The sequence below is a fragment of the Anarhichas minor genome, unplaced genomic scaffold (assembly GCF_050575085.1).
Source record: "Anarhichas minor isolate MPS153535 unplaced genomic scaffold, ASM5057508v1 ptg000009l, whole genome shotgun sequence".
Lineage (NCBI taxonomy): Eukaryota > Metazoa > Chordata > Actinopteri > Perciformes > Anarhichadidae > Anarhichas > Anarhichas minor.
Genome location: NW_027466455.1, coordinates 1,401,115 through 1,425,592, shown reverse-complemented (window position 1 = coordinate 1,425,592; position 24,478 = coordinate 1,401,115). Strand labels below are relative to the sequence as shown.

Here is a 24,478-nt window from a genome sequence, read left to right as displayed (position 1 = left end):
ACTCCATTATCATTATATTGACATGACCTTCATCATTTTTACGTTTTCGTCATGACATCGATCATTTTTGCTGACCCCAACTTTCCCCGTTGTTTGTTCACATAAGGATGTAACTAATATTTTAGCCAATTGATGCCAGAATAAACAGCACCTTTTTAGTTAAGCTCAAGAGTCCATTTTATTTATTGTTTATTTATGTTTTCCAATGCATTTATATCCTATTACATTATCATTAGATCAGTGGCATAAAATGGTCTTAAAATAATATTAATATTGTTTTGTACAAATTTTCGGAACAATATATCATCCAACAAAATTAGTTATCGTAACAGTTACCACATTTCCCGAGCTTTCAAATCATCCATCTGAGTCTTGCTGAGCATCCAATACCAGTATACAAGTATCGCCACTTACGGGACTTCCCCCTTACAGCCCATCAGCAAGGCATGCCCCATGCTTCTAATTGAATAATATATCGGCCACATTAACTCACTGCAGTAGAGCCAGTCCATGTCGGCTCGCCTGGAGGCCCCAAAACCGAATTAGTCGGGACACTCCAAAGACCAGCACTAGTCCTAAAGGAACAGCTTGAAGCTTAGCAGTGCCTTTATATTTCCCAATGCGAGAGCTGTATCAAAACAGGGAGAAACTCTGGCAGCCATCCGCTATTGAGAAACTGGTGACACGCTCCTGACTGGACCAGAAAGCAACGGACCTGCTGCTGGACAAAACTACAATGGTCATAGTGGATGGAATCAACAGTTATGCCTTGGCCCTCCTTCAGAAGGATACCAGGCCCCATGTATGGCTTCCAAAGGAAGCAGTCATGCCAAACCTGGGAAACACAGAGAAGCAGATGGCTTTAGACCTTGTAACATCAACAGCACAATAGGAGGCAGTCGGGAAGCTTGATGAAGCCGGTTATGTCCATACATTTACAAAATGGGCTGTGGAGAATCATAATACAGCCCACACCACATGGCTCACCACAATGGCAAGAACCGTGTGGTGTACAACTTCTCCTTCACATTCAAGGGCCAAAACCAAAACGACCATCTGCTTCCTGGACCTGTCCTAACCCCAAACTTCGAGGTGCTCCCCTTTATTTCCAGCAGTATCAGGTAGCGGTGACAGGGAACATGAAAGGCATGTTCCACCTGGTCCACTCCTACCTGAAGATACCCACATCCATCAATTTGTGTGGTGTGAGCAGCATTGAACCCAGTATTTGTGAATGGCCAGTATTATCATTTTGCTTTAACTGGCACATCAGGGACCACACTGAAACAGGTGACGGGCTGAGATCCATAGTAGTCAGGATCTTCTACATGGATAATTGCCTTTACAGCGTATCACCTGACAAGGCCAAAAAGCTGGTGGATGAACTGCGAGAGCTGCTAGCAACTGGTGGGTTTGAAATCACACAGTAGGCCTCCAACAACCCAACCTCAGTGGACCACTTACCAAACAGACCCACCACTCCAGCTATCCTTTTCTGTAACCGGTGTAGCAATTAATCATGGTGGAATTAGCAAGCTAGCTAGCTAACTAGTGGGCAGACAGTGAGTTAGCTAGCATGCTAATTCCACCATGCTTACAGATGATGAGACTAACAGCTGGCTGGTGGCCAGCGGCAGGGCTGGGTCTAACGGTCCCTCCGTCTCACTCCCCACCACTCTGGGGAAGGACAGGCAACCAAGCTAACTAGCCAGCCATACATCTCTGGAGCAGAGTTTGCATCTATGTTGGTGACATTGCCAAGTGTTACAGCTAGACACCAACCAGCCCAGTGTTAGACAGATCCACATTTTCTGTGATGCCTCCCAGCGGGCCTACGGGTTTGTCTACCTACGCATAGAAGATGAGGAGGGCTACATCCAACAGACAGAATGGCCTGATATGACCCCAGCCTCTGCCTTAGATGGCAAGGATGAGAGATGGATACGTTTCTTCTGTGGCATCGCTAGATTGACATCTACCAAATCAAAGTGACTACCTAACCCAGTTGAAGCCGTGGTAAAGCAGAGGGAAGGTGCTAATGGTCAGTCCAGCCCCCTTACTGCTGCCCACTTCAAAAGTTGAATGCTGAATGATTTGATCTGTATGGAATTGTGTGACTCACATACGGCTTTTGCTATCTGTCACCTTTCCATATATTTCTAATTGTGAAACTAAATGGGATTTCAGTGATGGCATAAAGCCATTATTGTCTCTGCAATTCAAGCAGGCCTATTTATGTCCCAACCTGACCTTTGAACGCCCCTCTGGAGCCAGAGTAAAGGAAACGTATAGAAATTTCCTGTAACATCCATCTATGTGTCATAGAGGAGGGGGCGTCGACCACGGGCTACATGAGGCTTTTGCATCACACAGGAAGTAAAAAATATGTTTGCATATGCATTATCTGGAGTGAACATGCAATGTGGGTCAAGTGACTCACAAATACTGATACACTGATAAAAGTTCCCTCATTTGCATACCTACTATTTCATAAGACTACTGTACGTAAGGTGCATGTATACACATGATTGTGTACGCAAGTTTAAAAAAATGGTAAAGGTAAAATATAAAGATGTACTGAAAATAAATCATGAACAACATTATATTGTATCTGATATGAATATATAAATAATGAAATATCAAATAATATTTCTGCTCTTTTACCTTCTCTTCATTCTCAACATTATGATGCCAAAATGCCAAAAATGTGACGCCCTAAGTTTCGGACTAATATGCATCTAACATAAATTGTTTTTCAGGTATTAAAATATGTATGGAATATTCTTCTCATAAGTGAAAGACTTTCTCTTACAAATGTATTTATATATTACTGCTTCTGATATGAGTGAGCTTTTATAGTACATGGTCACCGCTGTTCTAAGCTGAAAGCAGACAAAAAAAATCGTTGCACTATTTGCTCAAAGGACTGTTTGCTTATGTCTGAGCCAACATGACGGAGAGAGACTAGAGGGAGACAAGGTACGTGCTTTGAGCCATGCTCCGTGACCAGGAGGGGATTTGGGTGGGAGGCGAGGGATGTGTGGGGAGTGCGGGGGCTGGGGAGTCCAGCCACAATGACTCCGTGGTTGGAATAGGACACAGTTATTGAATTTAGAATGATTTAAAAGTGGAGGGGTGATGCAATGTTGGTCACGAACCCAAACAATCTTTACCTGACGGTCAGGGGTGATGCAAAAAACAAGGCGGGAGAGGCTTTATCATACTATACAGAAGGAAGTGAAAGTGCACAGCTGTTGTATTGGAGTATAACATATGTATGTGTGTGTGTGTGTGTGTGTTTGTTTTTCGCTTTCTCATCCAAGTTTTGGGCTCGCAGCCAGCTAGGTCTACTCCTCTGGCGCGACACAAGACAGGAAGCTGAGATAAAAGAATGGGGGGACTGTCTGTGAGGGACACAGGAGCCAAGGCAGGAGTCAAGACAGTAGCCACTGACGAGGTCGGAAGTTATTGTTTCAGCTTTCAGGCATCCACAGTGACATGAATTGTATCCCTCTATTGAACATAATGTGATCCTATGGCGATAACCACAAGTGTGGAGAAGCATTCCAGGACAGCAAACCTTATCGCTGGAGTTTCTCCCCGCTCAAATGCTGTTGAACCATACCTGCCTTAAATTCTGACACCAACAACATCACATCCTTTCCCTAACCATGCTGTCTTCTTTGTCACCTTTGCCACCCAAGACTTTGCCTTATGTCAAATATTTCCTAGGTTTGCGAAAATGTGCAGAAACCCTCGCAAGACTCTCTGTCTGATGTAAACCTTAATCATTCGAGGTCAATGCCTAACCTCAACCATCTCGTTTCTCAAATCTAGGCTAGCCGTCTAGACATGACCATTATCTGGTCGGTATCATCCGACTTTTTCTTGTTTCTGGTATTCTTCTTGTTGCTCAGCTGCCCCTGGCCTCACACCTTCCATTATCCAATGGGCCTCTCATCACTTGTCATTTCCACCTCACACTCTTCCCCCTACTTTTGGCTGTCCTGTCTGCTATTTCCCGGACTTGCTGGCCCTGACTGTTGTACAGCTTGTGCAGCTTAAGGCTGCAGGTTTTGAATTCTAACTCAACCTTTCACCTCCATTTTGTAAAATGTCTCCTTAGATGGGACTTTCTCTTCGTTTGCCTGGATGGGTTATTCATGTTCAACGACTTACTGACAACATAAGCCTGATAGACAATAGGACAATTGTCTGACATTAATCTGATTACTTCAGTATATGTTTGCTTTCGAAATTTACAGCCAACACTAGAGCATTATTCTTGGCTCAACATCTCCCTTGTGCCTCGCTCTTGTTTACCTTTCTATGCTGGCGCCTAAACAAAAGAATAAATACTGTATATTCCAATGCAACCATGTCTTGTTTTGCATCCAACTAAGATGCCATCCATCCAACCCACCTTTTTTTCTCTTAATGCATCAGTTCCACACATCCATCTGCACCCCCTGTTACCACTTCCCTCATCTGCTCTGCAGTCACCTGAGCTACCCCGCCCATCTACACATCTCCACCCCATTCCCTCATCAGCCTCTCTCTCTCTATATACTGGCCCAAAACCTTTATTTCACTGTCAGTTCATCAAAATTGCCATGTGGTTTTCTGTCATGTATTCCAAGCTTCTGTTACCAGCCTGCCTGACCTACCACCTCATCTGAACCCCTGTTTGTGTCCTTCCCTTGTTTTCACTGTCCATCGTTGTGACATCAAGTCAGTTTTAATATTTAACCAAGACCGTGATCTTTTCTGGACTTTTAACCAAGTGGTTCGAGTCCCTAAACATAACCATAAATAATGCTGATCATGCTCAAGCGGCGATACAATACTGTATTACAAAACCGGATGTTGTAGGGAAAACGAATGGAATGCGTTGTCAGTGAATGTTTTGCAGATGCATTCAGAAAAACATTTGCTGTTGAAAATTTGTATTTAAATTTAGACGGGGTAGCCTTTTTCTGAAGCTAAACAATAGCATAAATGGCTACAAATATTAACCCCAAACTCCAGGATTATTCATTCTGTCCCTGTGTAGTTAAAAGTCCAAGCTGTGTTTGAATGCAGAGCAGTAGGTTAATCCTAACTAAGGCGGGCGCTGAAGTCAACCGGCCCTCTTTGTGACAATATGAACGGGATCTGGAATAGTATCCAGTGATGTTAACATCGCATGTTTGTTTTCATCCTTGTACTGTTGCATCAGGACAAGATCTCTATTGTACACTGGATCAGTTTGCAAGCAATTGTATTATAGAGAGGACCTCAATGTTCCCTGTCTGTGTTGAGAGGCTCCAACTAAGAGACATCAAACATAAAACATTATCTGGTGTGCCATGCCAAGACCAATACTTGCATCACACACTCTAGTTTAACACGAGACACGATATTTGATACAACAACACAGGAGAGCACGAACCACATAACTGATACGAGGGGTGAGGAGGTCGGTAAACATGCCCAATGCCTTAAATATCATAGGGAAACTATTTATTAAGAATTATTTCACTTAGCCGCTGTCCAGTTCTGCTCACACAAGTACTTTAAAATAGAAACTAATTCTAGTGTTGAACATAATCAAATGGCACGATAAGACATTTGACCCCATTTCACCTGTACATTGTATTTCCATCTATGCATGCATATAGCCCTCTAAAAAGCTGCTGGTGTCTACGTGAAACAGATCAAATATTGCTGTTAACCATGATACTATATCAAAACAGAACCAATGCATCCCAAAATATAACTAGTCCCGCATCTGTTCAAACCACAAGCTTATTAAAACATTACGCAACAAAGCCTAACGTCACAGAACTTGATGTGACTGCTATACTGTAACCAGCATATTTGAGGTCTAGAATAGATCTTCTTTAAAATGGAATTGTGAATAACATTAATGCAGTGCCTTATTTTCAGGGACGGAGATCCATAAGTGTTGTAGCCCTGCTGTCACCAAACAAAACACTGCCAAGTGAAAACTAGGTTTCCCCATTTGGTCTGTCACGTCCTCTCACAGGACTAGACAAGTGTTTCTACTGCAGACGGGATGTGAAGCACAGTGCATGGCTGCGTATCGGTCCCATTCTTACTCAAATGTCTGGTTATTCTAGTGCACTTGTTGCCTCAGAGATATTTTAGGTTCCATTATAGTTCTTAGGCCTCTTTGTGGAAATTCCTCATGGGTTTGTCTAGAATGAAAAGACATTTAAAAGTATTGAGATAACTAAAGAAAAATAGATTTACAACCTACTGTAAATGTATGATAGTAACTTCAACACATCATTCGCAAATTATTGTTTATTGTACAATGCACAAAAATGAAACCATCAGGGTGGAGATTGGTCTGTGTTGTTCTGTTTGTTTCTCCTGGGGTCAGATACAACTTCCTCGAAGTAGGCACGACTGAGTTGTGGTTTAGGAGCGTCCTCAGTCAAAACAGGAACAGCACTGTGCCGGAATGCAGCATGGAAGTGTTGTACTACATGCTCACACAGACGTCAGACGATCTGCGGCACAATGTTGTTGTTGGAATTACTGAAGTTTACAGAAACAAAATTAGGCAGCATCCTTTAGTATTCATCTGTCGGAAATAATGAACACATCTGTGACACAGAGGAAAAAACCTCTCCTCCTTACATAAATGTATTCAAGTCTATTACTCAGTTTACATTATGGCACACTCATCTCTTCTGCCAACATGTTCTGTTTGTAGCCGGCAGTGGTGTGTGTGGAGCTTTTTGTGATGGCTATAGTAAAATAATGCTGCAACAGGCCTCCATGGTTTCAAAGTTATGAAAAATAACTTGTAGGAGCTTCAAATGGCTTTTGTAGGTGCCTCCAATCAGTAGAACCAAGAATCCTAAATGTCAACCCTCATGATGACATAGATTCTTTATTGTCCCCTAACTCCCCTGGCGTTGGTCACAGTCATAATTGTAGAGTTGGAAAAGGGCTCTTTAGTGACTGACAGGCGGCCTGTCCAATGGGAGCGTGGCAGGGTGTGAAGTGGCCCAACTGCTGTGTCCGCCTCATGCTCCTTTTCTGTTGGAAACACACAACTGGCTAAGTCATCGTGTAATTGTTTTATAAAAACCTCCATAACATATATAAATAAAAGGGCTGAGCAACCTGTATCTAGTTGAGTTGTGTGTCTAGTGGGGCCACTGTTCTCCTCTCCGGTCTGTGCAAAGCAGTCATCAGAGTCACAGCATCCACACAGAGTATTGTCTCCCTCTGTGGCTCTCCAGCTGAATGACAGAGAAACATCCTGATAACACACCTCAGCTGTGCCCCAGATGATCCAATACACTTTTCATCAGTGGACGTTATGAGCCGATACTGAAAAATCACGATGAACCGATTCAACAACTGAAGGGCACCAAACAGCCAAACCTGAATGTGGGTCTATGGAAGGAGCAGGCTTTATCAAGATGGCTGTGAGAGTTTGGTTTCAGAGTGGCCCTCATGTGGCAGCTGATGAACATCTAGAAGGAGAGAGACAAATGAATTTAATTTCAACAAAATCATAATTATCTTCAGGCCAAAGATTAGTTAAAAATGTGAAATGTCTGACAAACAATACCCTTTAGATGCAAGAGGAATAGTAACACAACAATCCCAAGATATTACACACACACAACTTTATGCTAAAATGATGGCTCTGATTATAAGTATTAGAAATTCAGAAAGTAATAGACTGGCGGCTCGTGTCCAACGAGGAGTTGTTACCTGCTCCCAAGACTCCTGGTTGAAGTGGAAGGCTTGGACGCTGAAGCACAGTCTGTTCTCTTGCTTCCTTGAGAGGAATTTAGATGAAGACCCCGGCAATACACTGTCCATTAGACATCTGCATCAGAGGAGCAACACGTGCTGAAATAACTCCATGATAGAAGAGTACCCACTCTAATCCTACATCTGATTATTGGATTAAGTACTGTGCTGTATAATGACCTCTTGTTGTGTGAGTTTGTATGTGCTGAACTATCCACAAATGAGTGTTATATTTATGAGTTACTCTTTTTTCTTATTTCTTTTAGTACAAATGTACCCATGCTTGCTGATAAACTTGTAGCCGGGCAGGGAGAGAGGGTCCGCCTTCAGCGTGGCGACACAGTGGTCGACAAACAGAGCAAGAGGAGGGTGCAGCGGGGCCTCCACGCTGGCCTCCAAAAACACTGCTTCCCCCTGCTGATACACCGAGGAACTACGCAGAGCGCTACAGTCATCTGCATGAGAACAAAGCTTTTATCAGTCCCAATTTGATATGTTCCAGATAGAAACAATATTGCCATATGTTGAGAGAAATCTTCCACTGAAACAGTCCAGATGCATTGAGGTGTTTATTTCACCTGCCATGGTGCGAAGGGAGAAGCGCAGGAGGCCAAAAGCACTGACAGTGGATGTCATGGGTTGCCAGGTTGGGGTTAGCGGTTCTCCATTCACTGTCTGCTTTCTGTGCTCACACAAAGATAAGGCACTGCTTATGCAATTACAAAGTGTTGATGACAGTTACACTCCTGACTTTGTTCCTACTCTACACGCAAGGATTCACACAATAATATGGCACACTCTGCCTTAGGCCTACCTCTTATAATGGCACTCAACAGGTATGATGACAGTAGTCGCCCCTCTAACTATCACACTGCCTGCAGAGGTGGGAACCACAGCACGAATCAGTACCAGCTGGTTGGAATACACAAGCCACTCACCATGAACCTGGATGATGGCAGAAAAAATGCATCAAACCATGAATGACAAAAATACCTAAATTGCCTGAGATCAATTTGTGCTTCAATATTGAGCTTTCCATGTCTGATAGATATTTGAAAAGTGTGTCTCTCTCTTTACACTAGAGAGGTTATCATCAGGCTAACTTTTTCTCTGGGCCTCTCATGTCCTGTCCCCCCTCTCTCCCCTTGTCTTACACTGGACTCAGTCCCACATTCTTGCAGCCCTGCAGAGATGACCATGTCAGAGTCAGACAGCGGTCCCTTTGCTTCGCAGGACCTCTGCTGCGTTAAGTTTGCTCCAAGTCGAAGATTCTCAGGTTTGAACGGAACACGTTTCTCCTCAAAAAACCGTCGCTTTACGGTTATTGTCACCTCCACTTCTTCGCATTTTATTTCAAGTCCGACGCTCTCCCGAGTTCCTAGTTCTACATCACTTTTTTTAGCAAAGAAAACGCCGCACACAGACAGCAAAACTATGAATGAGGAGACTAATTGTGTATATTTTACCCGGGTAGCCATTTATATATATATATATATTTTTTTTTTTAAAGCTAGTAATTCATGGATTACCGTAAAATTAATTACAACCAGGTGTGTTGAGATGCACTGCGCTCACGTGCACTGGATAGAGTTTATGCTATCTTCAAAGGCGGCTAAAAACATTGTAAATCTCAAACACCCGGAACAATAGATTGCATTGTAGGCTATGCTAAACCACAACTTGAAACGACGAGGTATGTATTATTAATTATCTTATATGACTATACTGTATAAAATCATGACAACTAGTCATTTTAATGAAAGCTAGTTTGCCGGTCATGTTGAGAAGTATGCTTGTTATTACTGCAGCTTTGTTCCACTTTGTTTCCAACGCCAACAGTTGTTCAGATTATTTTTTTTAATGGAAAGTGTAGGCTAAATATTTCATTAATGTTCCAAAATAAATTCACTTTCAAACTACAAGTTATGGTTATATTCGCAAGAATGAAACGGAGCTGACGAAAAGCTCCTGAAGGCACCACCGTCAGTGGGAACAATTCTAAAGCGGAACTACGTGTTCTCGCAAGTGCAGCGAAGGGACAGGTATTGCAGTTACACCAGAAGACTTCCGGATGGATAGTTCATGTTATGAAGTAACGAACTGCTGGAAGCATTTAAAACCAAATACAGTACGTTAAATGCAAAGTGTGTGCTCGGTAGCGAGAAATAGGTCAAATGGATACAAATGTTGTGTCAGCGGAATCTGAGGAGATTGACTGGGGAGGAGGTAGAGCTGAAGACGGGAAGACTATGAACACGACCAAAACCTTATCAAGTAATGTCCACACCGGTCTTCCTAATCCACTTACAGATCCTGTGAAATGTTCTCTGATAACAGGAGACTATCTCTACTTCCATTATGGCTGTGATGGACAAGATGACAGGGGCTGGGGATGTGGCTACCGCACCGTTCAGACAATGGCTTCCTGGCTTTCCCGTAACTGCTTTCCACTTAATGACAAACACCAAGCTCCGCCAAGCCTCCCAGAAATCCAGCAAGCCCTGGTCACCATGGGGGACAAGCCGGGCTCGTTCTCGGGCTCCAGGGAGTGGATAGGAACATGTGAAGCCTCCCTGGTCCTTGACTGTTTCTACGACGTCCCCTGTAAATTGGTGCACGTCAGAGGTGGAGAGGCGGAGCTGGAGCACGTGGCAGTGGAAGAGCTCCATCGGCACTTTGAGAAGCACGGATCTCCCGTCATGATGGGAGGGGACAGGGACAACTCCTCTAAGGGGGTAGTAGGGGTGTGCACTGGGGACAATGAGAGCTACTTGCTGGTCGTGGACCCTCACTACTATGGAGGTCCGCTGGAGAAGACCGAGCTGCAGACTCGGGGGTGGGTGGCGTGGAAAAGGGTGTCGTCTCTGGACCAGTCTTCATTTTATAATCTGTGTATGCCTCAGACTGCCAACAAAGGAACATAAACTAACCGACAGACATATTTCTGTAATTTACAATTTCATGATTATTGGTGAAGACGAGCTATAGGAAGTGTCTTATTAGGACAGACTTTGTGCTGCATTTTCAGCATTTATAATGAGCTGCAATGCCATCCTGTGGATGAAATCAATGATTACAACGTATTTGAAGAACATTGTGATAAAATAAATTATTGCTCTTCAGTTTTAAAATGTAATTAATCATAAGTTCAATTTCCCTCGATGGTTTCTTTTGTAGCTTCAAAAGTAAGTTGCTTTAGTTTGTATTCATTTTCAAACTCTCCATGTGTGAGTTTGCAAATTAAGGTCAATCATCAACAAATCTGGATTAGGATTTAGATTGGACATGATTGTTGTAGTGAGAGTGATTGTAGCACTTATGCTATCAATATCATCACTACTATTAATACGAAAGATAATTCACCTTCACCTTTATTTGCCTTTTATTTTGACAATCAATTAATCAAGTCATTTTTCAACTGAATATACTTTGATTCTATGGTTCCAGCTTCTTAAATATGAAGATTTGTAGCTTTTCTTTGTCTTAATTGATGGTAAACTGAATATATTTGACATGTAGACCTAACGCTTAGTCGAGAATAATAAAGAGGAATCTCAATGAAAATAATCCTTATGTGGACATTTGGACTTCAGACACAGACTCCAATCAATTCCACATTTTATTGCTTACAATATATGTTTAGATTTGACAACACATCTTAGATCCATGTATGCTTTGAGTGTAAGAACCCTGTACCTCTCCGCAGTGTTAAAGTACATTTCTAACATACTTTAAACTTGAACTACAACAAAGATCACTTCATCTCAGTTATCTGGCACACAATCACTGTAGAATATCTGGAAGTTCTTATCCACATCCATCCTCCCCTTGAGAAATTTCTCCAGGTTCTTGAGAGGAACTTCCACCATGTGGTTGTTGACGCGATCGTTCAGCCCGTAAGCTGCGAATACGGGGAACTTGTAGCGCACGAAGTACGGTGCGTTTTGGTCAAACTGCACGCAGCAGTAGGCCGACCACACGTACTCCGGTACGGCCACCCTGTCCAGGTTGTTGCGACGGATCGTGTGCCCGGAGGTGGTGACCCCGGTGACCACAAAGGCTTTGCCGCGGCAGTAGTTGTTGAGACGTTTGCGGATGAGGTCCTGGTGTTCGGCCCAGGGCCCTATGTTGAACTCCCTGATCTGGGGCACCACGTTGGTCAGGCTGTAGGTGGAGGCTTTGTCCAGAGGGTCAGCCTGATGCTCGTCAGGGTTCAGCTGGCCACGTTCGTACTGAACCACATCAGCGTAGTCCTCCAGGACTGCCTGGGTGTCCTCGAAGTTCATGTGCATGCTTGAAGATTGGGGGAAGGACTCCATGTTACTGCTGCTCTTCTCTGAGGCCAGCTAGAGCGAGACAAGGAGAGGCACAACATGGCAGGAATTTAGTAGACTGTTTTATTACTTCTGAAAGTTAGAGCAGAAAATAATTGTTCATTTGTAAGTCATAGACTTTTTACATTCTGACAATTTGCCACATTCACAATAAAGATTTGCAAAGGATACATTTGAATACATACCAGAGCATAAATGGTCACGGCTACACTATCTCATTGAAATACTATTCATAGCCAATAAAGCAGCTTATCTCGAGCTCACTTTGATGCCAGTAGCAACAGTAATATAGTTACCACAGCTCTCTAAACTACTTGTTGGGTGTAAATATATGAAATATTTGTTTTCTGTGTCTTTAGACATACGATTATTGATGAATGTATACACATAACTATACATGTGATATGTTATTAACTATTATATGGCACAATACAATGTAGTATACATTGCAAAAACAATGGATTTGGATTGGAACTCTGACTTATAGTTTACTAACATTTGGAGCTTGAAAGAACACTCACCTGGGGCTCAAACATCCAGGGGAAGTCCACCTTCTTCTCCCCGTCTGACTTCTTGAACGTATAGGCAGAATAGATGGGGATGTGTCTGTGGGGGTCGTACAGGGTGACGTAGCGGGGTTTGTCCTCATACCTCTGGCAGATCTTGGTGAAGGAGTTGCTGAGGTAGCCTCTGGGCGGGGTGCCCATGTAGAGGGAGTCCTTGCAGCGCTCCACATGGTTGAAGTCCCCCACCACTCCGGCCCGAGCCCCCCGTAGCAACGCGCAGGTCAACACGGCCATGACAGCCGCCAGGGGGTAGACACAGTTTCCTGATGCAGGTGTCATCACCGAAGCTCTCTTTCTCTCAGTCTTTTTTGTCCCTTTAGACCTCTACACCACTGCAAACACGCTACGGCCTGACAAGTACAGCCGCTATCCCAGCTCTGTCAACATTTCCCTTCTTGCCTCATCTGTACTTCCAGCAAACTGGCCTCCCATTGTAAAGTCCTTTCCATATATTCAAAGCTCCACGAGTGTCGTAGCAGTAATTCAAAAGCAGTGAATGTTATCAATCATGGAGAGCAGTTTATGACTGTGAACAGCAGAGGGGGAAAAATGACACTGACTTTATTCTCTCGCAGTAAAAATGAGAGCTTTCGTTCCAGTTGTACGTTTGGCATTCAGACTGTATCAGACGTGTTGTTCACTCGCATGTCTCCCACAGCAGATGTATGCAGATGTCTGCACCCCCTCTGTGCAGGCGTCTGTCTCAGCTCCTTCACAGCTCTTTCTCACGGCCGTAACCGTGACTTTAATCGTTTATTTAGGCTTCAGGTCTACCGAGCAAATTAATCTCCCTCACTGTGTCTCTGGCAGCGATGCACTCAGCTGTGCTATGACTTGTGGCCCCTACCGGTCAGGGGCCGGTTAATAGTAGTGAGTGAGGCGTTAACAGGCTATAACGGACAATAAAAGGTGTTTTGAGAAAGTGTGAATTGCTGCAACCACAATAGGCCCTTGAGCATGCAGCCATACATTATTTAGCAGTTTGCAGCAGTATGTGAGATGTGCCGTGGACAAACATAGACACTCACTGACTGATCTCATGATCCTCCTGGCAGATCAGACACTGAATGTTAATCCCTGTGTCAGACAAGAGAAGGAGATCTGACCCACTAGCTTTAGATTGTAGTTTATTTACACAAATGTAAAGCAGCCGTCTGTCTCAGCTCTGGCCTTTAAGTCCACCTTGTATGAATACCAATGAATCAAGGATCGAGTCTGTGGTAAATGTCATACGACTACAACAGCAGTGACCCCATAAAAGTTGTTAGTTCAGTTATAATGCTGGTGATTGTTTCATGTAGGGCAGTAAGAAAGAGACACTATATATATATATATATATATATATATATATATATATATGGTGAGAAGTATGAAATCATTATAGAGTAGGCTTACCATTTTCATTTGAATGTGTTACTTTTGTAAGTGATCATGAGAAATGTATGTAATATCACAGAAACAATAACGCGTCAGAGACAGTTTAATTATAGTGTGCAATGTTTTATTACCACAGATTAGACAAAGCAGGTTCAGTACATTTATGTTGCATTTTCAGTGAGTTCATTTTTTTCTAAATGAAGGGTTCAAAGTACAAGAGGAGCACTGCTAAACAACTCAGTCTCTGAGTTTGTAAAGCAGTGAAGCAGATTCCATGTTGAGCTCCTACATTAGGCGGTAGAAGACATTCTGACATTTTACAGCAGGAGAAGCACGGCTGTGAATAATAGAATGAATCGTGGCTCAATACCATTTAGCTGCTTCTACATCAGTGTCCTGGTACTTTGCATGCTGGCTCACTGTCATGGCTTACTGGGACACTTGAGCAGAAGCATTGTTAACGTTACACCTGTGCTTTTCTTATTATGACAAGTCAAAAAAAGCCCTATTAAAGAAGAAGAAAAACACAACGTGGCCCAAAATGGCACATAGCTGCCTTGTCGCTAAATATTTGACTATTTAGTTTTTACTGGACCCTGGTGGGATGCAGTCACCCACAAAGATCTGAAAGTTCTGGTCTACAAAGGTTGTCTTCTTGAGGAACTCCTTCAGCTTCTGGACGGAGATCTCCACCACCTCGTTGTTCTCCTCCTCATTCAGCCCATAGTGAGCAAAAGATGGGAACTTGTAGCGCTCGTTATAAGGTGCGTTGTGGTCGTAGTCCACGCAGCAGTAGGCGGACCACAAGTACGCGGGGACTGCTACGCGGTTGATGTTCTCCCGGCGGATCATGTTCCCCGAGGTGGTGATGCCTGTGACGACGTAAGCTGTACCGTGGCAGTAGTTGTTGAGCCGTTTGCGGATGACGTGCTCCTGTTTGTTCCACACTCTGTTGGTGAAGTCGGGCACCATGGGCACGACATTGGTGAGGGTGTAGGTGGAGGCCTTGTCATCGGGGTCGTCCTGATGCTCGTCCGGGTTGAGGGTGCCGCGCTCGTAAAGGATGGCGTTCGTATAGTCGTCCAGAACAGCTTGGGCATCTTCAAAATTCATGTGCATGTAACCACGCGGGAAGGGCTGCATCTCTTCTGTATCAGAGGATGTGGACAGCTGTGTGGGACAGACAGACAGAGCCAGTGCACGTGAGATGATGAGGATAGGACAGTAGAATGTGCTTACACAACATCTGCAAGAGTTTCTTTTTTAATTTGGAAAAACAATTATAGCATGCTGCTCATGTTAAAAGCCTTTTTTAGCACCTTGTGTTCAACAGTTCTTCCTTACCTGCGGTTCATACATCCATGGGACATCCACGCATTTCTCCCCATCTGAGCGTTTGAAAGTGTACGCAGAGTACACAGGTATATGGTCCACAGTGTTGAACAGTGTCATGTAGCGTGGCCTCTTGTTGTAACGTTGGCAAATGAACTGGAGGGAGGGGTGCTCCAGCCCGGTCGGCGGTGTTCCCATGTAGAGGAATGCTCTGCACTCTGGAGACGGCTCTTTTTCCACTCTCCCTCTTACCGCTGATGTTATTAAGTAGACAAGCGCGAAAGTCTGAGCCCACAATGCCATCGTCGGTAGAGCTTTGATAAACTCTGGTGAAAGCTGTCCAAATTGACGTTGAGTGTGTTTCTGTGAGCTGCTACGAATGATTGAATGTGTCTCTCGAGCTGCCCATGGAGCTCAGGTTTCACGCTCTGTAATCAGGACTCAATATGCAAAGCAATGCACTTCTTACACCTCAGCAGATCCACCCACAGCTAGAGGAACAGCGACATCAGGTAGCCTACAGCAGGGGTTCTTAACCTTTTTGACCTCGGGGCCCAACTTTTCAAGTACAAACTAGTTTAACTAATTGATCTCACTCTTGGTTTGATTTGTATTCAATAACTATATTGTTACCTGTTCAACTCCACCCCTATTTTGGAGCAAAACCGCCTAAAATGACACACCCAAATTAAAATGGCTGTAGCTTCTGAACCACTGTGACTATATGCATCAAAAGTGTCAGAAAACCTGTAGGTCATATAGAAACAGAGCAGTGGGCCTTTGGAGTCAGTAAAAATTGAAGATTTGTGTCCGCATAAAATAAAAAAGTATCTTTCAGTATAAATAACTGCCTGTGGCTGTATCTGTACAGGTAAATGACAGTATAGGGCTGTAACTACACTATCAGTGAACAACTGCCTCAAATTTGAAGAAGATTGGACAAAGTAAGACGATTCTACAGTGTTTCTTCCATGAAGAGATCCAGGCGGAGCTCTAAAAGGATATTTGGAGACCCAAATGGACACATGGTAACCAAATGATATTCTGACACAGTAAAGGTGTTTCTCCCTTTATATTTTGATATTATATTATTTTCCTTTTATTTTTAGCCTTTGCAAATTGCAAAAACTATGTATATATGGTCAAAGACTTGGTGTGTGAGTAGCGGACTTGCTGTGCGTAATGGCTGCGACTGAGCGCACGATCGAGTATGAGAGTAGCTCAGCTCCGCAAGGTTAAACGTTGGTTGACAGCTTATAGAAGAGGAAAATAAGGTTTGTACTATAAGTACTATCGTTTTCTGAAGCTACTAGCTCCATGGTAACATCCGCTAGCACATTGTCGGGTCTGTAATGTGTCTTTTTCAGTCGAAATGCTGCAAGATCCGACTTGCAGCGGTTATGGCGACTTTGGACAGTGTGTGTTTGGACTCCTTTTGTGAAAAATCCATAAGAAATTAAAGAAAATCGATGATTTCTTTGCAAAGATGAGGGTTTTGGGCATGCTGGGATACCAAACACGGCCATGTTTTGTGACGTGGTTTGCGCAAGAAAGCCGTAGGAACGGAAGGGGAGGGGATCGAGGACGCCGGCGTCCTCGCGGAGTTGAACAGGCAAAACCCTTGTCAAATAAATGAGATGATACAATGTGATGATCACAAAGACATTTATTTATCATGTGTATGTAAACCTGCATACACAACAAGAAGCCCAACAGGCTTTCCCACGAGCGTTGGATGTTTCGTCGCCAGGTGTCGCTTTATTTTTGAAGGCTTCAGTGCTTCGTTTGAGCATTAGCCCACATTCCACACACTGAAAGTGTTAAGAAAGTCAGGATTGTACTTGCGCACACATTTAGACTTTTGGGGGGGGTATGGCACCACTGTCATCTTCATTTTTTCTACCACTACAGTGTAGTGGTTAAATCGTGTAATGTTTATGATTCATTAAATGATTTAACACTGCTGCCCTCTAGTGGTTAAATCGTGTAATGTGTATTACTCATTAAATGATTTAACACTGCTGCCCTCTAGTGGTTAAATCATGTAATGTTTATGATTCATTAACTTATTTAACACTGCTGCCCTCTAGTGGTTAAATCATGTAGTTTATTACTCATTAAATGATTTAACACTGCTGCCCTCTAGTGGTTAAATCGTGTAATGTTTATTACTCATTAAATGATGTAACACTGCTGCCCTCTAGTGGTTAAATCATGTAATGTCTATGATTCAGTAAATGATTTAACACTGCTGCCCTCTAGTGGTTAAATCGTGTAATGTTTATGATTCATTAAATGATTTAACACTGCTGCCCTCTAGTGGTTAAACCATGTAATATGTATTACTCATTAAATGATTTAACACTGCTGCCCTCTAGTGGTTAAATCGTGTAATGTTTATGATTCATTAAATGATTTAACACTGCTGCCCTCTAGTGGTTAAATCATGTAATGTTTATGATTCATTAAATGATTTAACACTGCTGCCCTCTAGTGGTTAAATCGTGTAATGTTTATGATTCATTAAATGATTTAACACTGCTGCCCTCTAGTGGTTAAATCATGTAATGTTTATTACTCATTAAATGATTTAACACTGCTGCCCTCTAGTGGTTAAATCATGTAATGTTTATTACTCATTACATGATTTAACACTGCTGCCCTCTAGTGGTTAAATCGTGTAATGTGTATTACTCATTAAATGATTTAACACTGCTGCACTCTAGTGGTTAAATCGTGTAATGTTTATGCTTCATTAAATGATTTAACACTGCTGCCCTCTAGTGGTTAAATCATGTAATGTTTATGATTCATTAAATGATTTAACACTGCTGCCCTCTAGTGGTTAAATCGTGTAATGTTTATGATTCATTAAATGATTTAACACTGCTGCCCTCTAGTGGTTAAATCGTGTAATGTGTATTACTCATTAAATGATTTAACACTGCTGCACTCTAGTGGTTAAATCGTGTAATGTTTATGCTTCATTAAATGATTTAACACTGCTGCCCTCTAGTGGTTAAATCATGTAATGTTTATGATTCATTAAATGATTTAACACTGCTGCCCTCTAGTGGTTAAATCGTGTAATGTTTATGATTCATTAAATGATTTAACACTGCTGCCCTCTAGTGGTTAAATCATGTAATGTTTATTACTCATTAAATGATTTAACACTGCTGCCCTCTAGTGGTTAAATCATGTAATGTTTATTACTCATTACATGATTTAACACTGCTGCCCTCTAGTGGTTAAATCGTGTAATGTTTATGCTTCATTAAATGATTTAACACTGCTGCCCTCTAGTGGTTAAATCGTGTAATGTTTATGATTCATTAAATGATTTAACACTGCTGCCCTCTAGTGGTTAAATCATGTCATGTTTATGATTCATTAAATGATTTAACACTGCTGCCCTCTAGTGGTTAAATCATATAATGTTTATTACTCATTAAATGATTTAACACTGCTGCCCTCTAGTGGTTAAATCGTGTAATGTTTATTACTCATTAAATGATTTTATGATTTTATAAATGTACAATTATTAGTGTTACAAATTGTTTATGTGTCACAGACTGTTGTGTGCTGTTGTGTTTTTCTCTGTTAAAGAGCATTAGTTGTGGGTTGTTAATTGTTGTGTTATAAAGTTATGACCATGACTAGGGTTCCCTCTCAATACATATAAGACAACTAGCGCTGACCGCTGTGCATTAGCAGCAAAGAATACATTTAGCTGCCTGTTGAAAGTAGACAGCAGTTGTTTTAGCTAAGCACCGGTATAATGGTGTGTGAAGAATTCATATTATACGGGAAATTAAAACCGGTATACTGCCCAGCTCTAGTCTTTATTATAGTTTGGACAATTTTGTACCAATATTTGACGGGCCGGATTAAAAAGCCCAACGGCCGTAGTTTGCCCATGCCTGGGCTAGCGGCTAGCTGAGTGTCTTCTTCTGCTTATTGTAGCTTGTTAAACAACTGACTGACGCATTACCGCCACCAGGTGGTGGGAAGCTGTATTGTAACTGAGCGTCTCATGGAGAACAGTAATATCTCTGGTGTCTTCAATTGATAACCTATGCGGTCCCGCGGCCCTCGCGGCCCACAGGTGCAAAACTGAAAGTTTTTTGCGGCCCTCTAGGTGGCGTTCGCGGCCCCATCGTGGGCCGCGGCCCCATGGTTAAGAATCACTGGCCTACAGCAGAGACATCCGCGTTTTTCTCATGGGGGAGGGAGGTCATATTACCAGTCAACCACAACTCAAATACACTAAATTATAAATATTTCAAATTCGACTCAAGTTCCAAGGCTTTTCAAAGATTATGATGTATATCTTGCTGAATTACATTATTTTAAATGTTTGACTTCAATATTTCATTGTAAATGTGTTCTGGCTTCAATAAACACTGGAATACGCAGTATGTCTATATTTTAATTTAGGGAATAGGATATAAGGACAGCTTATATTGGAGTGCAGCAACTTATTCTTGAGTTCACTGTGCCTTGGCAGATGTTATTGAGCTGGGAGCAAACGCCTTGCAAATACAGCAGCCTCGAGTGTGTTGAGAATCAGTATCCAGGGTGTAGGTGAAGGTGTTGTCCACTGAGCTGGACTGGTGTGTTTGTCAGGGTTCAGCTGGCCCCACATAGCATTTGACTAAACTGCAACAGTGAAGCCATTGTGTAGCCGTTAAATTGCTTAGAGGGGTATAAACCTGTCCAAAGGTTCTCGTCTCTGTGGCCTGTTATTATAAAAGCTTTTGGGTTACACATTTCAAATGAAGTCCTCCCCAAAAAGTACAACATGCAATGTAACTATAAAGACATCTGGAGAAATTAATTAGTAACATTATTTTACAGATTAGTTGTCAGAGTTACTAATACAGGAGGATTTCACAACAAAATAGGGATAAATGACATGAAATTGACTGGGGAACACTATCCATAGGCAGTGCACTCTGAACCACATATCATATTATGCATGTTTGCAACTGTTTTTTAAATTTTATTTTATTCATGTTTTTTTTTTTTTTTACAGATGTGTCATTCATCTCAAACATTGTCAGTAATCAATATATACAACTTAAGCAAAGATAGTAAAAGCATATCCACAGTAAAAGTTCTGAATTATAGCCTGTTCTAAATAGAATTTATACATAACAGAACTGTAACTTAACCAACATATTTTAAACACTCTCCAATGTCATGCATGAAGGTGCAGGGTATGGTGGACTACTGAGGGCCAGAAAATTCTAAAAAAATTTAGCACCCTTTTCCACACACACTATACCTCACTTGTGTAAAAGATAGTAAATACTTCTCATAGATAGTATTGTCTTATTTTAAAATGTGTTCAGCACTGCCATATCTACAGTACAGGCAAATTACCTAGACTAAGGCCTAATCTGATTTAGCCAACATGTGGTGGAGTTGTTTCTCTTTTGAAATACACATGGATTAGAGTTGCATGATGGGAAATGTAGGATGTAGAGTTCTTGGGGATTGGTTGGTATTTGACAGTCAATTCAGGATACCTGTCGTACTGCTGCTTTTATTTTTATTTTCCTGTTTCTCATAGATCCCCTGACTTCATGGACGTGTGGTTGTAGTGCGCACCTTTTAATGTGCATTTACACACAATTTGCTTTGTTGATGCTAATTGGTCAACTGTACCATGGTCCATTCAATTAATCTGAATCCAAACCTGCCAAATCAAGAGCCACGTTAGTCATGAAATTATTTTTTCCCTCCTTAATATAATTCCCATTTTAATTCAGCGGTAAGTACGTCAACAAAGCAAAGCTCGGACTACAACGCACACACAGAGGAAGAGCGACTTCATTCTCTGCTCAGGACGACATTACGCCACTAAATCTTCACTTGGCAAATAGTTTGCTTATGTTGTAATTTGCGAATTCAGCACCTTTTACACTGCCTCAACTTGAGTTAGTCCTGTTTGTACAGTAGGTAGGCTTCATCCTCGACTGTGCAGCCCGTCATAGTGAAACACTGGTCAGGTCTCTCTTCTTCCTGAAGGTGCTTTCTGACAAACAACCCTTGTAGAAAATAGTCAGGTCTACATCTGTCTGGCTCTTCAGGAAGCTCTCCAGAGTCTTCAGAGGGACTTCCACCACACTGTGGTCAGTCTGTTCATTCAGTGCATAGCCCCCATAACCAGGGAACATGAACCTCACCTCGTAAGGAGAGTTGTGGTCAAACCGTGGGCAGCAGTAAGCCAACCATAGGTGTTTTGGGATTGCCAGGCGGTCCCTGTTATCTCGTCGGAGGGTCCCCCCAGAGACGGTCACCCCTGTCACCATGAAAGATTTGCCGTGGCAGAAGTTGTTGAGGCGGCGGCGGATGATGTCCAAGTATGGGTTCCAGGAAGTGTCCAGGAAGTGTGTGATTAGTGGGACTACATTGGTCAGAGTATATGTGGAGGACTTGTCATCGGGCTCTGATTGGTGCAGGTCAGGATTCAGTGGGCCACGTTTATAGTCTACAGCATCTGTGTAGTCCTCCAACACGGCCTGGCTGTCCTCAATCAGAGGCGGGGTGTCCTCAGTAAGGGGAAGCGCTTTCATGTTGCCACTCTCATCATCTGAAACCAACTGTAGAGAAAAGGAAATGAAAGGAACGTGGTGTTTATCATTTTGAAAGTGACTGTTTTACAAAGGTTAAGACACTAAAATGCAGTTCCACTAATCTAATCTGACTGAAATACGATTCCACTCAAAAAGTTTCAACTTCTTCCACAAATCTAATGTGAATAATGATTGGTTAGTTTTATTAACTGCTGAAACGATAATTATCCAATTAGTGTTTATAAAAAAGGAGTCGTTTTGAGGATGAGCTTATTAACTTTCTTGCCAAGAGTGAGATGAGAAGATCTCATGTGTTCTCAGTGTCTCATTGTGTATGTTTTTGTACACGTAGGCTAGCTGTCTTTGTGCTAAAATCATTTTTCTGTAAACGTTTTCTAAAAATACTTTTTCCTCGTTGTTTATCTGTAACTATTCCTTGAAAGACAAGTGTGTTTGGGGATATGTTTTGGGGGATTGGCAGGTGGAAATTCCTCCATGTTTGTCCGGCATTAACTCCATGCAGGCATTGTGTTCTTTACCAAATTCTGCCACCAGTAACTGGTCATATGGCAGCAAGCAGTAGTCCCAAATGCATCTGGTGATGTCACCAATACTTCTGTTTGTGCTGTTGGGTCTTTAATAACATGCATACTGACACTGATCTTCACTGCAAAGCAGCTGGAGTGAAATACAAACAGGGATTGTACTACAGTTAATCTTGTTATTGGCAATATTATCAAAAAAAGAAAAGTCAGTTTCTCGCTTAACACAAAGTGATAATTAAAACGAATACATTATACTCTACCTGTGGCTCGTACATCCACGGTGTGTCCATCCTCCTCTTCCCATCAGACTTCTTAAAGATGTAAGCTGAATAGAGGGGGAGGCGGCGACTGCTGTCATACAATGTGGCGTAGCACAGTTTGTCTGCGTACTTCTGGCAGACCCTCCTCAGGTCGGCTCCCTTCATCCCTGCAGGCGGTGTCTGCATGTAGAAGAAATGGCTGCAGTCTTTGAAGCTGTTCGACACACTGGCGCTCACCAGGGGGCACGCCGTCAGCAGGGAGACGGACAGGACGCAGGTGCAAAACAGATGCATCGCCACAAGACTGGAGTCAATGAAAATGGTACAAAAATTGTGGAGGGGACATGTCCTGTCTCACATCTCTGCGGGGGAAGAAATTCCATGTGGTGATGAGTGAATGGCTGATTTGTAATTGAGCGTTTGTGTTACCGTCACAATCTGGTGAAGTGTAATGACAGTTGAACAGACACTCGGTATGCAAAGCTGCAGCAGCTCAGGGTGGATCTATTGGCTGCACGGTTGATTTATCTGCTGCTGCAATGTGTGTGCAGCCATGTATCTCTGCACAGGCCTCTGCTAGTAAGATTGCACCTAAATCAACCATTTATTGGATCATCAAGAACTTCAAGGAGAGAGGTTCAATCGTTGTGAAGAAGGCTTCAGGGCCCCCAGCAAGTCCAGCAAGCGCCAGGACCGTCTCCTAAAGTTGATTCAGCTGCGGGATCGGGGCACCACCAGTGCAGAGCTTGCTCAGGAATGGCAGCAGGCAGGTGTGAGTGCATCTGCTCGCACAGTGAGGCGAAGACTTTTGGAGGATGGCCTGGTGTCAAGAAGGGCAGCAAAGAAGCCACTTCTCTCCAGGAAAAACATCAGGGACAGACTGATATTCTGAAAAAAGGTACAGGGATTGGACTGCTGAGGGGTAAAGTCATTTTCTCTGATCAATCCCCTTTCTGATTGTTTGGGGATTGCATCCTGAGACCATTCATGTGTGGTGTTGCTTCTCAGCCAAGGGAGTGGGCTCACTCACAATTTTGCATAAGAACACAGCCCTGAATAAAGAAGGATACCAAAACATCCTGTAATTGTCAATAAAAGCCTTTGACACTTATGAAATGCTTGTAATTATACTTCAGTATACCATAGTAACATCGGACAAAAATATCTAAAAACACTGAAGCAGCAAACTTTGTGAAAACCAATACTTTGTGTCATTCTCAAAACTTTTGGCTACGGGTGTATGACTGAGCCAATGCCACCAATTCAGTCAGGGCCCTTCACCTCCAAGTGTCCTATGAATCACGGCAACTTTTCCATCTTGTATTTCTCCTACAAGATTTTTTTCACCTTTGTTCTGTATTTATTTCTGCAAGCTTTCTTACCTATTAAAGTAGTCTTCTTGTATTTCCTTTAAAAAAAGTGTTGATATGTACTTGATTATAACTAACACCTTGATATTTACACAAAAAACAATAAGAGGTGACTTTGAATTGGTGATATATCATCCCCTTTTTGGTTGTTATTGTTCTTGTCCCTCTTTGTTGTATGATAATTACTAATGAACAATGGATATTCATAAGTCATTTCAACCCTATTACGCATGCCTTATAACACAATAACTGCTTGGTAATACAGCCGTTCCTATTAAAAAAGTATATACATATATATTTTGGCACATGTTCTAAATATTTTTCTCAT

The 24,478-nt window shown here is 42.4% G+C and overlaps 5 protein-coding genes across 5 annotated transcripts; 1 reads left to right on the top strand and 4 right to left on the bottom strand.

The window, feature by feature from the left end:
- Nucleotides 1-6,294: 6,294 nt before the first annotated feature.
- On the bottom strand, nt 6,295-9,260 carry LOC142946012 (zona pellucida sperm-binding protein 3-like). Its single transcript, XM_076086989.1, has 8 exons — nt 8,937-9,260; nt 8,597-8,727; nt 8,361-8,464; nt 8,060-8,237; nt 7,741-7,858; nt 7,405-7,496; nt 7,141-7,259; nt 6,295-7,053 (listed from the first exon to the last, which is right to left on the bottom strand). The coding sequence occupies exons 1-8, from the start codon at nt 9,258-9,260 to the stop codon at nt 6,905-6,907; spliced, it is 1,215 nt and encodes a 404-aa protein (XP_075943104.1). The 3' UTR covers nt 6,295-6,904.
- A 25-nt stretch (nt 9,261-9,285) lies between these two features.
- Nucleotides 9,286-11,361, top strand: ufsp1 (UFM1-specific peptidase 1). Its single transcript, XM_076086988.1, has one exon. It carries the CDS (start codon nt 9,957-9,959, stop codon nt 10,704-10,706), a length of 750 nt encoding a protein of 249 aa, XP_075943103.1. The 5' UTR covers nt 9,286-9,956; the 3' UTR covers nt 10,707-11,361.
- A 185-nt stretch (nt 11,362-11,546) lies between these two features.
- LOC142945947 (endonuclease domain-containing 1 protein-like) lies at nt 11,547-12,961 on the bottom strand. The gene is made up of 2 exons (XM_076086885.1): nt 12,638-12,961; nt 11,547-12,128 (listed from the first exon to the last, which is right to left on the bottom strand). Exons 1-2 carry the CDS (start codon nt 12,959-12,961, stop codon nt 11,547-11,549), a joined length of 906 nt encoding a protein of 301 aa, XP_075943000.1.
- A 1,677-nt stretch (nt 12,962-14,638) lies between these two features.
- LOC142945946 (endonuclease domain-containing 1 protein-like) lies at nt 14,639-15,694 on the bottom strand. The gene is made up of 2 exons (XM_076086884.1): nt 15,404-15,694; nt 14,639-15,229 (listed from the first exon to the last, which is right to left on the bottom strand). The coding sequence occupies exons 1-2, from the start codon at nt 15,692-15,694 to the stop codon at nt 14,639-14,641; spliced, it is 882 nt and encodes a 293-aa protein (XP_075942999.1).
- A 4,689-nt stretch (nt 15,695-20,383) lies between these two features.
- Nucleotides 20,384-23,240, bottom strand: LOC142946010 (endonuclease domain-containing 1 protein-like). Its single transcript, XM_076086986.1, has 2 exons — nt 22,781-23,240; nt 20,384-22,002 (listed from the first exon to the last, which is right to left on the bottom strand). The coding sequence occupies exons 1-2, from the start codon at nt 23,072-23,074 to the stop codon at nt 21,388-21,390; spliced, it is 909 nt and encodes a 302-aa protein (XP_075943101.1). The 5' UTR covers nt 23,075-23,240; the 3' UTR covers nt 20,384-21,387.
- Nucleotides 23,241-24,478: the final 1,238 nt, after the last annotated feature.

Excerpts from the sequence above, each read along its gene's own strand:
- LOC142946010 (XM_076086986.1), bottom strand. The coding sequence starts at position 23,074 with ATGCATCTGTTTTGCACCTGCGTCCTGTCCGTCTCCCTGCTGACGGCG. Across the intron at positions 22,003-22,780 it reads CGTGGATGTACGAGCCACAG|TTGGTTTCAGATGATGAGAG; the intron begins GTAGAGTATAAT and ends TTTTCTCTACAG.
- LOC142945946 (XM_076086884.1), bottom strand. The coding sequence starts at position 15,694 with ATGGCATTGTGGGCTCAGACTTTCGCGCTTGTCTACTTAATAACATCA. Across the intron at positions 15,230-15,403 it reads CATGGATGTATGAACCGCAG|CTGTCCACATCCTCTGATAC; the intron begins GTAAGGAAGAAC and ends TGTCCCACACAG.
- LOC142946012 (XM_076086989.1), bottom strand. The coding sequence starts at position 9,260 with ATGGCTACCCGGGTAAAATATACACAATTAGTCTCCTCATTCATAGTT. Across the intron at positions 8,465-8,596 it reads GTTGAGTGCCATTATAAGAG|AAAGCAGACAGTGAATGGAG; the intron begins GTAGGCCTAAGG and ends GTGTGAGCACAG. Across the intron at positions 7,859-8,059 it reads AAGTTTATCAGCAAGCATGG|ATGTCTAATGGACAGTGTAT; the intron begins GTACATTTGTAC and ends CCTCTGATGCAG.
- ufsp1 (XM_076086988.1), top strand. The coding sequence starts at position 9,957 with ATGGATACAAATGTTGTGTCAGCGGAATCTGAGGAGATTGACTGGGGA.
- LOC142945947 (XM_076086885.1), bottom strand. The coding sequence starts at position 12,961 with ATGACACCTGCATCAGGAAACTGTGTCTACCCCCTGGCGGCTGTCATG. Across the intron at positions 12,129-12,637 it reads CCTGGATGTTTGAGCCCCAG|CTGGCCTCAGAGAAGAGCAG; the intron begins GTGAGTGTTCTT and ends GTCTCGCTCTAG.